The 14,244-nt window shown below is 51.7% G+C and overlaps 3 protein-coding genes across 3 annotated transcripts; 2 read left to right on the forward strand and 1 right to left on the reverse strand.

Moving 5' to 3' along the window:
* Window positions 1–1,341: 1,341 nt before the first annotated feature.
* On the reverse strand, window positions 1,342–4,248 carry NEUTE1DRAFT_82727 (uncharacterized protein; the record flags this gene model as incomplete). Its single annotated transcript, XM_009853051.1, has 6 exons — window positions 1,342–1,498; window positions 1,568–2,471; window positions 2,896–3,175; window positions 3,399–3,490; window positions 3,563–3,802; window positions 4,158–4,248. The coding sequence occupies 6 exons, from the start codon at window positions 4,246–4,248 to the stop codon at window positions 1,342–1,344; spliced, it is 1,764 nt and encodes a 587-aa protein (XP_009851353.1).
* A 3,131-nt stretch (window positions 4,249–7,379) lies between these two features.
* NEUTE1DRAFT_82729 (uncharacterized protein) lies at window positions 7,380–11,588 on the forward strand (the record flags this gene model as incomplete). The annotated part of the gene is made up of 1 exon (XM_009853052.1): window positions 7,380–11,588. One exon carries the CDS (start codon window positions 7,380–7,382, stop codon window positions 11,586–11,588), a length of 4,209 nt encoding a protein of 1,402 aa, XP_009851354.1.
* Window positions 11,589–12,466: 878 nt separating this feature from the next.
* On the forward strand, window positions 12,467–13,174 carry NEUTE1DRAFT_110430 (uncharacterized protein; the record flags this gene model as incomplete). The annotated part of the gene is made up of 3 exons (XM_009853053.1): window positions 12,467–12,587; window positions 12,712–13,065; window positions 13,134–13,174. The coding sequence occupies 3 exons, from the start codon at window positions 12,467–12,469 to the stop codon at window positions 13,172–13,174; spliced, it is 516 nt and encodes a 171-aa protein (XP_009851355.1).
* Window positions 13,175–14,244: the final 1,070 nt, after the last annotated feature.

Here is a 14,244-nt window from a genome sequence, read left to right on the forward strand (position 1 = left end):
GGCGCCATCTTCCCCATGTGTTTGCGCGCAACAAATGTAGATCGATCCATTGTCTTGATTGACTGGTTCAATTGCCAGAATCTCAGCTTCCTGATCTGGCAGCCAGTAGTTATACCTTCATCCCCTGATTGAACCAAGGTTCTTGTCCCGTGTCACATGTGACATGTTGATAGTTAGCGTGAAGAAGATTTCCACTTCTAGGTGTGATGCCGCGGTATGTAGATACCTTAGAGGTAGGTATCGTAATGTTGAATGGGCCTGGACTTCCATGGAATTGAGGAGAGAAGCTATCGCGACATAGTAGCAGAGGCGGAGTAGAAGGCGCATATGGGCAGGAAGAATGAAGCGCTCGTCCAAATGTCAAACGGGCAGATAGAAGTCGCACAACAAACAATATAATATCTTGAGGTTCGCCGTTTGAGAAGAAGGTTGTCAACATGGTTAGTGTACACGACGAAAAAGCTGCTGTTGGTGTTGGTGTTGGTGATGGTGTTTCAGCGGTTTGTTGGACGAGGTGAGTACAGAGTGGGGTCCTACAACAGTAATCGCTCGGTGAGCGGGAGGCGGGCGAGTCCGGTCTTTTTAGCCAGCCAAGTGAAAACCCTAACCCTTGCAAAACACCAAACACACGATAATGAACCCTCGAATTCGACATCGGGAGCATGGTAAACATTCTATCTATTAGTTGAGCTCACCCAAACAGACCGCGGACATGACAATGGAGGGCCATACCTCCCTCCCCGACCTCGAAATCAAGCGGTAATTAGCTGCATACCATACACCCGAACTGAGACATCGAGAACAGAACGTTGAAATCTAGAAGACCGGTAGCTCCACTACGCTTGACTCCACCCACCCACTCAAAGATTTAAGCTTTGCCAAGCAACCTACCGTTCGAACCCCCCCTTCCTCGCTCCGATCCCGTTCCATCTCCGAGTTCTACGCCTTCGGTGTGTTGAGATATCGCAAGTTCCAGCATAGACAGTCCATAAATTTTGATATGACGACGAATTCCTGGGTAGATTACAACACTATGATAACGGTAGGGGACAGATTTCCCCTTTTCATTTTTTGCTATCCTCCTGAAATTTCTCCACCACGGTGACAGAAATGGAACCCAAGCCAATGATGCTCAACCGGAAACCGAAACCTTCCATTCATCAAAAATAAAACTGCTGTTGAGGTGGCTGGCCAGGTGGTGGGTGGGCTAGAAAGTCGAAATTCATCGTGTCTACGCCGGTGTTGAAGGGGTCAGGTGATTCTGAACTCAGCATCACTTTATGTCAGCCTGCGAAATCCAGGCAGAGAAGGGGAAGGGAAGAACAGAGAAGAGAAAAAGAACTAACCCCAAAAGATAGAGTCGTAAAGATCCATCGGCGACATATAAGTAGCCGGATCAAACTGCGACATATCCTGCGGCATCACACCTCCACCCGGGCCCGAACCGGCGCCGGCAGCGGCACCCGGTTGTTGAAGTGGTGGCATGTTATACGGTACCCTAGGTAATCACCTTGTTAGCATCACTTCCACAACCCCAGTCAGATCCGCGATAGAAAAGAAGACATACCCTCCCTGATACTCCGCCCCGGCCCCTAACTGAGACTGCCCCCCATTCTGCTGCTGCATCTCCGCCATCGCCAACGCTGCACTCTGATGCGGATCCAACGGTCCCGTCGCTCCCAGCTGCTGCTGAACCCCCCCTCCTCCTGCTCCTCCTCCTCCTCTTCCCTGCTGTTCTTGCCCAAGACCATATAACGGATATCCATTAGGAGGCAGCCCCGCAAGCTGGCTGATCTGCAATGGCGTCCTCAACCCCGACGCCGGGCCGGAAATGCTTGCCTCGCGCTTAATCCCCGCCGGACCCACGACCGATCCATGGTCGTAGATATTCTTGAGCGCCGTCAACGCGCGCGACAGCGGGCCCGAGAGCTCAATGTCGTGATCCGACCTCGGGATGTGCGGCTGCGGCGACGTTTGCTCTTTAGCCGCTGTGGCGGACAGGGCCGAAATCAAATCGCCTTGGAGCTGGCGTACTTCCGGGTCAGCTTTGGTCTCGCCGAGGATCCCCAGCAAAACGGCCGACGACAGGCCGTGATAAGTAAAAGCCCAGGAGCGCGTGGGGATCACCGAGAGCTGGTGCATGGCGAGGAACATGCGGACTGTTTCCGTCAGGTTTTCCTTGCATTTGTCGGCCAGGTACTTCTTCTGGGACTTTTCGAGCTGGTTGTTTTCGCGCTGGAGGGCAGGCCGACAGCAGACGGAGACGATGAAGGAGGTGTGCAGTCTGATGGCGTAGTGCTGGAGGCGGTCCATGGCGGATTTGCAGGCGTCTTTGGTCCGGAGTTGTACAAAGAGTTTATCTCGTATGCTTTCCACGTCCGCGCAGTTAGTTAGGATTTGGTTGTAGGAGGCGGTGGCGGTTGCATCAGGGTTTAGGCGTTGCGATATGATTTGATTTAGATGGTACATTGCTTCGAGATAAGACCACCCGTCTGTCTCGGCAGTCGGTGAAAGGGGGATAGGACAACACGCGATGTTGGTCATTGGTGATCGGTCAAACGATAACGAAGTGAGCGTATCGTGCCAGAGGCAAGTCCACCTGAGGGCAAAAAGTTAGTATGGGATAGGAGTTTCAAACATGGTGGATCGTACCAAAGTCTCCTCCTAGACATTTCCCTCTTCACAATTTCGGGCGACTGACGGCCGTCAAGAACCTGTGGACGGTGAAGGCCGAGCGACTGTGCCAATCGACATGTGAGTCCTAGCAAAGCCCAGGAAGCTTCCGCTTTCATGTCATTGAGTAATACAAAGCTCGTCATCAACATAGCTTGTATTGAGTCCAGGTTCGGCCTAGACCGAGTTAGCAGTCGAATAACGGACATTGATCGAACAAACGTGCAACATACCTTAACAGAAAGTTACCCAGCCTGAGAAAGTGAAAAGAGATTTGGATATACTTTTGCGCATCTCTTGTTCGGATATGGTATGGGGTCTCGTGGTATTGTGAGCCAACCGCAAGGACGGCGAAGAGGATGGCGAGCCATGATGCAGAGACTGGTTTTGTTGTCTTTGTAGCGGCTCTGGCATTCTTTGCTCTGTCTTCGAGATAGATCATCAACCGAGACTCGAGGTCGTCAATGTCGATAACGAAGCCCCAGAAGGGTTGGGGAATTTCCTTGTAGGTTCGGAAAAGTCTACAGGGGTGTGAGTCTATGTTTCTCTCCAGATGGTAAGGCGAGGGAGGGTGAGAATGCGCACTTCATGACCTCCCGGTCGGAAGGCAGTTCAGAAGAAATATCGGACGTTAGCCTGTCCAAGTGGCGGGAGGACATGAGCGGAAAGGGGGCCGAGTTATCGAGCCCCAGTAGGGAACGCATGTCTTGGCGTATAAAGCTTACGTCCTGTGGTTCATCGGCTGCGGTTTGTTCCCTTAGAAGCGCTGGGATGCTATTCTGGCCAACATAACGCGTGATCTCCACGGCTTCGGGCTCTAACAGAATGGTTAGATGTGACCACCAACCTTGGGGAGATGTGTATGGAATTGGGGAGCTGTGTGACACACCGTATGTTCTTATTGATTCGCGGGCCTCATGGCTCAAGCTCCGGCCTTCTTGAGCATCTGGCGAGTGCGGCCTCTTCTTGGAGTGAGAGAGATCGGTGGAAACAGATGACGGTTTGCCGGATGCTGACTTGTTGGGTTTGTAGGAACAGAGCTGTGGGTGTTCCCGCTTGACGCAGTTTTCACATGGACTTTTGTTGTCACACTTTACTTTTCTCTGTCTGCAGGGCCAGCAGGCGGTACCTGTGGAGGGGGTTAGTAACGTGAGTAAGAATTTGAATCAAGATAAGGTACTAAGCATAAGTTGTGGGTGGGTAAGGGAAAGCAGTATGTAGTGTATATGAGTGTCTAGAACCAGAGTTGAGGTGCATCAGGGGGACTTTTGAACCGGATTGCTGGGACCGGACCCGGCAAGATGGGGGGTCCAAAACGGGTGGGAAGCGTGGGGAAGGTTGGGGGCAATCACACAGCCTCAAAGGGAGAGTGACAAGAGGTTACATGTTATCCGGAAAGTGGACAGACAATGCATAATCATGAAGGGAAAATACCTGATGATGATAACATGGAAGAGATGAACAACTGAGAAAGACCCACTTACCATATCGAACTTTGCGGTGGGAATGGATAATGCGGTTGGCCTCCTCAGGAGTAAGATCCTCGAGGTTGGGGCTCTCATGAGAGTCGGACATGGACATGGCCTCTGCTGTTTCAAGATGACTAAGGTAGGTAGGTATATGAGGGCTACACGAGTCGGGGCTGGGCGGAGACGGCGGCGGGATGTGGTCAGCTTTGGACAGGATGAAGGCCGGAAACCAACGGGGTCCGCCAGACCACCACCCGACCACTTGTTCTCCTTACTTTCCGAGTCGTCGGTGTGTGTCTCTCTCTCTCTCTCGTCACTCTTTCGGAATGTGGACGGCTCGGACGGCGACGAAGGTAGTGTCTAGTAGCCTCCGTTGGCGTGCCCTATGAGCGTCTGACCCTATGCACACTGCAACAGCGAGCAGCAACTCGGCAGCGCCAAGGGTTCGGGGTTTGGTGGATCCGCGGCTATTCGAGGGGGGACCGGGAGGGAAAGGGAAGGGATTGACTGATGGACGGACACGGGCCCTGGATTTCCGTCGGGAAAGGGGTGGGTGAGAGAATAGTGTAAGTATGGTTAATATGGGGGGGGGGGAATACCGATGCAAATCCGAAGGGAGGGCACTCCGAGGGATAAAAGAAGCCGAGAAAGCTTTTTTGTAGCAGAGTAGAACGAGGAGGGGTCCTTTGAGATGGAGTCCCGGTTCGGAATTGGCGGGATCTCTTGAGGGAGGCCCGGGGTCCAGTGTGGAATGGATTGGAACGTCGAGTGTTCAGTGGCGGACTCTGCTGGCGGCATCCGCGACGATTCATTGGATGGCTAGCCGGCTTCTACCGTTGACGGGGCACGCCTAGTCTCAATAGTGGTGTTGTCCGATATGATTCTTGCGACACCTTTCCCAACAAATATTAGACTCTGGAAAAGTTCACTTCCTTGGCCAAACACCGAAATCGAATTCTTTAAAGTCTCAAGTCTCCCGTCTCTCATGCTAGGTAGCCCTACCGCGTACGTAGTGTAGTAGGTCCGAATAGGTTCGTACGCTGTCCCCTTAGGGGGTTAGTCTAACAGGGAGACAGGGTACAGTCTCTCGGGAACAGAGACGACCAAGCTTCCTGTGTGACATCATCTTGAGACCATTCGTCTGATGGTCCATACAAACCATACATGCTGTGTAGAGAGCGGTGGGAGAATTAGAGGTTATTCCAAGATTTTCTGAATATGCTGTACATCCGTTCATCCATCGGTGCGACGGGAATTGGCACGCATGAGTCGACATTTGCAATGTGTTGGTTGGCACGCACATCGATAGTGTACATATGTGTCGGCGACCCGAGACTGTCCAATGGACCAATGGTAAGGTATGAGCGGCGAGTGGGTCAAAGTTAATGTATACAGTACACTGTACTTGAGGCTGTAGCAGCGGAAGCATCCGTCCTCGAATGGACATTGCCCCAAGCCAGCCAACACTGGTGTCCATCAAAAGGGTGTTTCCCCGTGGGGGAATAACGTGCCTGTGAAAGGACCTTTGGGTGATGTATCACCGATGTGTCCATGAGTAGTCCATGAATAGTCTGGGATCAGTCCGGGATGAGTCCGGGATAAGTCACCGATATATCCATGACTTATCTCTAATTCATCCCAGCGAGGCCAGAATGAGCATGGCCGACAGCAACACCATCACCGGCACCAGCGTATGAGTTCCTCACATATGTCAGGCATATGTATGCATAGAGCATGCACCGCATATCTGAGAGCTGCCTGTGACTACCTAGAGGTATGTAGAGGTAATGTCACGTTCCTTACCTCTCTCATGTATCCCGCAGTCACTCATTTTCTGTAGTGCAGACGGGAATTAGCCCCGCCTTTTGGATCCTGGAGTGTCCCCATTCCACGCACTTGCCAAGTGCTGACAGGGCACCGTGCTGCCTGGACCTTTGCGGGCCGTTCCTTCTTGACCGGCGCCAGGCAGCAGACCGGTTGGTTCTTGTTCCTCAAGACAACCAGATCCTGGAACCTCTGATCATCCCTCGTTTACTCAGACGAAAAAAACTTCAAAGTCGTCGTCAGATTGATAGAACTGTTTAAACAGGACACGCCCGCTCTTTCGTCTCTCATGCCCTCGAACCTCACGTCTTCCATCTCTCGTCCGATCCTCCACCCCCCTCCCCACGACCCTGATTCAGCAGCGACCTGACCTGTCACTTTACTGTGGACTCCTCCTAGAGTAGGGCTGGCCATCCCCGGGCCTCCTGCAGGTTCTGCAAGTCAAAGCGATGGAAGGATGGGCGTCCAGTGGGTGCGGCATACAGCCATTTCCAAAATGGTCTCGTCGCATGCGAAAAAAAAAAAAAAAAGGCTACGAGCCTGCGACACCTGTGCGGCCACTGCGGCTACCCTTCACCACCACCAGTGATATCATCACCCATACCACCAGGGCCACTACCGCCGCGCTCTCTTGTACATCGGGCTGAATGTGACCAATTGCGCCGACAGCGGGCTTTTCGATCCTGTGGGCAGGTTCTTCCACCGGTTTGCGCTGATCTGGGAGCGTATCGAGCTGGATTGGGACTGTTTACCACTCGAATCACTTGACGGCTCGGCGCGATTCTATGGCCATCCACCGCGATTGATCGGTCCCTTCACTGTTTCCTGCAACCTAGGTACTCTCCAGATCAGACGAGGCTTTGTGCCCAGTTCCGGGCGTTGCCAATTATAGCCACAGCACGAAGCTCGCCAAGTTCGTTCGAAATGCTCAAAAGTGTGCACACACTTTGCACGAACAGGACCACCACCAAAAACCACCTTGGCCCGCTCGCGCGAACCGTGTCTTTGAACTCGATCAGCCCCCATCCCAAACCAGGTCGCCTTTCCCCGCTGCGACTGCTTGTCCCGACTTCGTGAAGCAAACAAGACTGGCGGCTATGGCCAAGGCCCATTCCATAACAATCGGTTAATCGAGGTCAAAAACTACAAGAGACCAACGCCGCAAAGATATACTTGTCGTTCACCCCGACAACCGCAAAGCCTTGAAGCGCAAAGCCACAGTGGTGTTGTTTACTCCCGCACACTTATCGACCCTCACGCCCAAGACGCTCCCGCTTGGTAGAAGCTCGAGTCGGGAAATCAGGTATATCTCACAGTCGCCTTGTCTTCCTGTTCGGTGGTGGTCGCTTTTATCATGCCTTATCGCTAACCCGGTTGTATACTCTACTCCAGGCCCGATCTCCCACGGCACAAATGAACCCTATTACTCCTAGGAAGAGGAATAGCCCCGTCGAGGAAATCATAAACCGGCTCAATAACGACTACAACCTGGGCATCCAGTGTGTCGCAGACACAACTCTCACCCCCCACCGCCGGAAGGAGCTGGCCGAGAGTGACGAGGATTTCGGTCGCCATGACAAGATCTACAGAGCCCTGAACTTTCTCTACTGGCGGAAGGATGACTCCCTGAACCAGGCAGAAGCCAACTTCTTCATCGAGGCCAAAGCTGCGAGCTCGAACTGGGTGCCCAAAGCCCACGCCGACCCTAATACCCTTCCGTGGTCCAAGGAACCTCCACGCGCCGCTACTGCGGGCCAACAATGGGCATTGCAGACTGTGTTGCTCGAGGTGCTTAATAGGTTTATGCCACCTCCCAACAACACGCCGGGTCGAACGTTTGGCAGAACTCTAAGCGGCCCAAGCGGCCTGAGCCGCCCAACCCCTACCAACACCAAACGTAACGATGAGCCTGCCAATGTCACTTTCGCTGATCCGCCCAAACGCTCGTTGGCTCGCTCTGCCACAGGTCCTCCTATTCACGGCGCGGCGATACCCTTAAAGTTTCCCGATCCAGTGAACACCGGTTCCAAACGACCATCTCTCGAGAGTGAGAATCTCAATCAGTGCACCAAGCGGGCTAAGGGCAAGCTGTCTGATAATGTTGCCGCTGCCGCCGCCCCGCCCGTGCCTATTGCGAGCGCTTTGGACAAGGTACCGACTCGACGACATGCCAATACGAGAGACCCTACGGCAACAGGTCAGGGACGGGCGGACCAGGGGGATTCTTTCGCTACATCCCAAGGCACTTCCTATGGTTCGAGTGTCTTCAGCGCTTGCCGTCACAATCAGAGCACTACCCAGAGTAGTTTTGAGGCTCCTCCTTCGCAACTCAGAGAGAAGCGGCCTGTGGATGCCACGGTCTTTGAGACTGGAAACTTGATTGAGTCTCCTAGCAAAGGAAGAACGACCAAGCCCCACATAGAGAACCAGCCCCTTTCATCGTCCTCCCAGGGTGAAACTTCGTTCAGCACTTACTATGAGTCGTTTCCAAGTTCCGGCGGTGAGGGCGCAATTCCCGAGCCGAGTCGCTCAAATGGACTGGCTCGGAGCGAAGAAAGCGCTCGATCTCAGGTTCAAGTTCATGCCCCGGTGGTTGCAGCTCGGCTGAGAGATATTTGGCCGAAATTTCCCAAATGGCTACACGAAGCTCCTCTCGCTGTTGCATGGGAAGTTATCAGACTCTTTATGCACTGCAAAGTAGACTTGGAAGACGAGAGCCTGGGCCTAAAGTACGACCCTTCCTGGTCTACCGCGCGCGATGTCACAGATATCTGGAAAACTCTCTACCGGCTTGACGCTTTCCGTGGTAAACCCTTCCCAGAGAAGCCGCCCAACGACGTGTTCGCTACCGCAATGACGGGCAACTTTGAGAGCAAAGGTAGTGCCGTTGTTCTTTCTGCTATTCTAGACTACAATCCGGACAACTCGCCTACTGCGCCCCTTTACCTTGTGAAGCTGAAACCGCTCATGTTCGAGCAGGGCTGTCGACTCACCCGTCGGTTCGGTCCTGATAGGTTTTTCGAGATCCTTATACCGTCGCCTACGAGCACCAGCCCAAGTGTACCGCCGGTGGTTAGCAAACAACCAGGTGCAGTCGAAGAAGTCATCCAGTGGCTCACAATGGGGCCGCATTCCCTTGTAGGCCGCCAGTGGCGCGCTTTCTTCGCCAAAGATGCCGGATACAGGAAACCTCTCAGGGAGTTCCAGCTCCGCGCCGAGGATCCGAAACCCATCATCAAAGAGAGAGTCCACTTCTTTGCTGAGACCGGCATTACGTTCCGACCTGATGTGTTCAAGACGAGATCTGTCGTTCCGGCAGAGGAACCTGTAGAGCAACGGACCGAGTTCAAAGTTAGTCAAATGCTGGACTGGCTACTGCAACTCGACAACAACACTTGGCAGCCGCACCTGAAGTTGTTCTCCCGTATCCAGCTCGGTCTGAGTAAGACGTACGCCATTATGACGTTGGAGCCTCACCAGATCAGACACCACAAGACAGATCTCCTCTCACCTTCAGGCACTGGTGAAGTGATGAATGACGGTGTAGGCCGCATGTCGCGAAGCGTGGCCAAGAGGATACGCGATGTTCTCGGTTTGGGTGATGTGCCCTCTGCTGTGCAAGGGCGGTTTGGTTCGGCCAAGGGAATGTGGGTTATCGACGTTGACGACACGGGCGATGAGGATTGGATCGAGACATACCCGTCCCAGCGCAAGTGGGAATGCGACTTTGTTGATAAACATCAACGTACCCTCGAAGTCCGGAGCGTGGCTTCTGAACTGAAGTCAGCTGGTCTCAACCTGCAGCTGTTACCTGTCCTGGAAGATAGGGCCAGGGACAAGGTAAAGATGCGCCAGGCAATCGGTGACCGTCTTATCAACGATTTGCAACGACAGTTCAGCGAGCAAAAGCATGCTTTGAATCGCCCGGTGGAATTTCGCCAATGGGTCTACGAGAGTTATTCCAGTCGCGCAACTCGAGTCAGCCACGGCCGCGTGCCTTTTCTTGCTGGGCTACCTGACAGTCAAGAAGAGACACTGAACTTCTTGATGAACAGTGGGTTCGATCCCAAGAAGCAAAAGTACTTGCAAGACATCGCCTGGGATCTTCAAAAGCGGAAATGTGACACCTTGAAGTCCAAGTTGAACATCCGTGTCGGTCGATCAGCATACATCTACATGATTGCCGATTTCTGGGGTGTGCTTGAGGAAAATGAAGTTCATGTCGGATTCTCCTCAAAGTTCAGAGACGAGGAGGAGTCTTTCACGCTCCTATCGGACTGTGATGTCCTCGTGGCGCGATCCCCAGCTCATTTCCCTAGTGATATCCAACGGGTTCGAGCAGTCTTCAAGCCAGAGCTTCACAGTCTCAAGGATGTGATCATCTTCTCTACTAAAGGAGATGTACCGCTTGCTAAGAAGCTATCTGGTGGAGACTACGACGGTGATATGGCCTGGGTCTGCTGGGATCCGGCGATCGTTGATGGTTTCGTCAATGCGGAAATGCCTCTGGAGCCCGACCTGTCTAGGTACCTAAAGAAGGACAAAACGACCTTCAAACAGCTTATGGCCTCACACGGCACGGGCTCAGCGGCCAAAGAGCAGACTACATACGATATGATCCAGAAGAGCTTCCATTTCGCCCTGCAGCCCAACTTCTTGGGCATGTGCACTAACTACAAAGAAAGGCTCTGTTACATCAACAACAGTGTGTCTAACAAGCCGGCCATCATTCTTAGTTCACTGGTGGGAAACCTCGTCGATCAGAGCAAGCAAGGTATTGTCTTTAACGAAGCAAGCTGGGCTCAATTGCGTAGGGAACTGCTTGGCGGTGCATTGTCTCTTCCTGACCCAATGTACAAGAGCGACAGTTGGCTCGGGCGCGGAGAGCCTACCCACATTATTGACTACCTGAAATTCTCCATCGCCAGGCCTGCGATTGACAAGGAACTGGAAGCCTTCCACAATGCCATGAAAGCGGCCAAGGATACAGAAGATGGTGCTCACTTTTGGGATCCGGATCTCGCTTCCTACTACACGTTCTTCAAGGAAATTAGCGACAAGTCGCGATCGTCCGCACAGCTATTCACGACTCTGAAGAACCGTATCGGCGAAGTCGAGAAAGAATATGGCAGGTTGGTCAAAAACAAGGAGATGAGAGACAGCAAGGACCCCTACCCTGTTCGCGTCAACCAGGTTTATGAAAAATGGTGCGCCATCACGCCCGAGGCCATGGACAAATCCGGAGCCAACTATGATTCTAAGGTGATCAGGTTGCTGGAGCTTTCCTTCCTCGCGGACCGCGAAATGAATACATGGGCATTGCTGAGGGCTAGCACGGCTTTCAAGCTGTACTACCACAAGAGCCCCAAGTTCGTCTGGCAGATGGCGGGCAGACAGCTCGCGTACATTAAGGCGCAGATGACGAGCAGACCCGGTGAAGGCGCCCCGGCGTTGATGACCGCGTTCATGTATGCGGGCTTGATGCCGGATAAGAAGTTTACGAAGCAGTATGTGGCCAGGCTGGAGGGCGATGGATCGGAGTACCCTGATCCGGAGGACTATGAAGTGCTGGGCGATGATGATTTTGATGGAATTGGTTTCACAGGGAATGGCGATTATTAGTCGGGTTGCTTGGAGGGGGCCGTTGCATCCTTATTCTTCCGATTTTCCGAGTCTTTGGTGCTGGGAATGGGAATTTTCTGACCATGTTCCTTCCCTATAGGTGAGTGCTCATTTTATGGATTCCAATTTTGGAGTTTTCTTACGGCTTTGAGATCTGCCTGAGCAAGCGAGGCGTGGGACATTTAGTTGGTCGCTAGAACATAAAACAAAAATGGGAGATGATATTATTCTTCGTGGCGTGATAATACTGAGATATTTGGGTGCTGTGCTTTGTATACATGTCGCGGATGTTCTTTCCTACTTGTTGCCCATGAAGCAGATTTGGTCGAAATTTCAAACAATAGTAAGCAACCTTGAGGAAACTATCGATCTCGATACAGACGCTTAAATAGCGTCCTCGCTCCCTTGGCCTCCGACATCCATCCTAGGTGGAGCATCCGGGATCTCCTAGACTCCTTTCAGACCTGTCCAAGTGAGATATAGTGCGAAGCAGTTGGTGTTACACTTTGGTATTACATCAACAAGACAATTTGAGATAGACTCATTCCCTCCGGTTTTCTTCCGATTGCGACTCTATTTGATGATTTTTTTCATCTACCCCTGACAAGAACAAGTCTGGCAAATCTTTCTTGCTGAATGAATGTAGGCTCTTTGAGATTCCGAGGTTTGGATCTTAAAACCTTTGATCTTTTGTTCTTTTGCCTTTTCGTCGAGTTGGAGAATATGTCAACTCTAACTGATCACATCCGAAGCAACAACAACAACTATCAGGTTTAACCTCGGTACTACTTGCAACAGACCGAGTGACCTCATAACTCGTGAACAAAAAAATCCTATACACGTCCAGAGATACATAACATACCTACACAAGAACCACAATGAAGTTCAAAGAGTTTCTCGCCCGCCGATCCACCCACAGCATGAACCCCGAGTTTATGAGCGACGAGTACAACATGAATCGCCGACGGTCATTTGGTCGAGGAGGAGCAGGGAATATCCGTATGTGTCCTGTTTCTCCTCCTGTTTCTTATTTATTTATTTATTTTTTTTTTTTTTCCCCTTTTTCCTCCTCAATTCTTCCCTCCCCGTGCCCGCTGTTCGATAACTGACACCAAGTCAATAGGTTCCCGAGAAGAAGCTGTAACTCTCCCTCCCATTTCCATTTCCACGTCCATCCACGAATCTCCTCGTGATCATCACCATCATCGTCCAATGGGTTCCGGTAGTGAAGAAAGCGGAAGCAACTCAGACGACACGGAAACAACGGAATCAGCCCGGAGTAATGGTTCCGAAAATGACTCTCACCGTCCAACAAGTCCATATCAGTTTCACTACCGGTATCATTATCGGCATTATCGACCTGGTCATTTTAGTGGCGGCAGTAGCAGTAGTGGCGGCAGCAGTAGTGCATGGAGCTCCATGTCTGTTTCCTCGTCTACGGGTATGCGTGAGTCTGTGGTTTTGTCGGGTGGTAGAGGTAGGTTGTTGAGTGGGATGAGGCAGGTGTTGAGCGGTGGGCATGGACATGGACATAAATATGGGCAGTCACCACGATAGAGGAGAGGAGGAAGAGGAGGGAAGGTTAATGAGTTTATGGGGAAGACAAAAAAAAAAAAAAAAAAACGGGCGTGGATTTGAATTTGTCTGATTATGGGCGGACGAACGGATTCTTGCTGGGTAGTGGTCTTGGTGTAGGCGTTGGGTTGAAAAACTAAAAGGGAAGTACTTGGTTAGGATGTGTTGGGTTGAAATAGAGACAAGAGTAAATATGGCAAAACAGGAATGGAAGGGAATGAAATATCTTGGTAGGTTGGTGGGAAGCAAAAGCTGCGTTTTTGTGGGTGATGGGTGGTTGGAATATAATGGCAGGAAAGGAACAGACGGTCATCAATAAAAGTTTCATGCTTTGATTAAAGTTTTGAGTAGAATGCGGATAGCCAACACTTTATCTTCATAATGCGTAATTTCCCAGTTTCATGATAATGCGTTGAAGACGGTATGCTGGAAAGTTTAAGTGGAAATGATGGGAGCGGCGAGGGGGATGTCCGTCGGCGGCATGACTCATTTTCTCCACAACTATTTGTCCCAATATAAGCGCTTGCTTTGGCGCAATGTTACAACAACAGCTTCAAGGGCGGCTCTGTGGTGTAGTGGTAGCATACTTGCTTTGGGTGCAAGTGGTCCCAGGTTCGAACCCTGGCTGAGCCCTTCTAGCAATTCTTTTTCTCTTTTTTTTGCTTTTGTTCTGCTTGTTATGGTTTGAGAGTGGATGCCGCTTGCTTTTTTCGCTGCGGCTTGTGCGCGGGCCTACCGGTGATCTGCCCGATGTCGGGACCCGCGGTGGGGAGTCTTGCATTGCAGCGGGCAACCATCAACACAACATCGTCAAGACAAAACACCTTCTTCAACAAAACTCAACTTTTTGTGAGTGTCGGAGAGACGATGGTTTTGTCCAGTCAATATACACCTGTTTTGCAGCATTGGAAAGCTGTTGGTTCAACATGTTCCGCGACTGCGCCTCACCTCCAACTCCAGCTCCAGCGTCCGCACGTTGGACTGTTGGTTATGTCGATGCCATTCGAGTGTAAACTGACCCTTGATTACGGAACGCGGTATGTTAGGGAGGGGTATTGTGAAGATCAAGATTGAAAATGAA

This window comes from Neurospora tetrasperma, assembly GCF_000213175.1.
Source record: "Neurospora tetrasperma FGSC 2508 unplaced genomic scaffold NEUTE1scaffold_3, whole genome shotgun sequence".
NCBI lineage: Eukaryota > Fungi > Ascomycota > Sordariomycetes > Sordariales > Sordariaceae > Neurospora > Neurospora tetrasperma.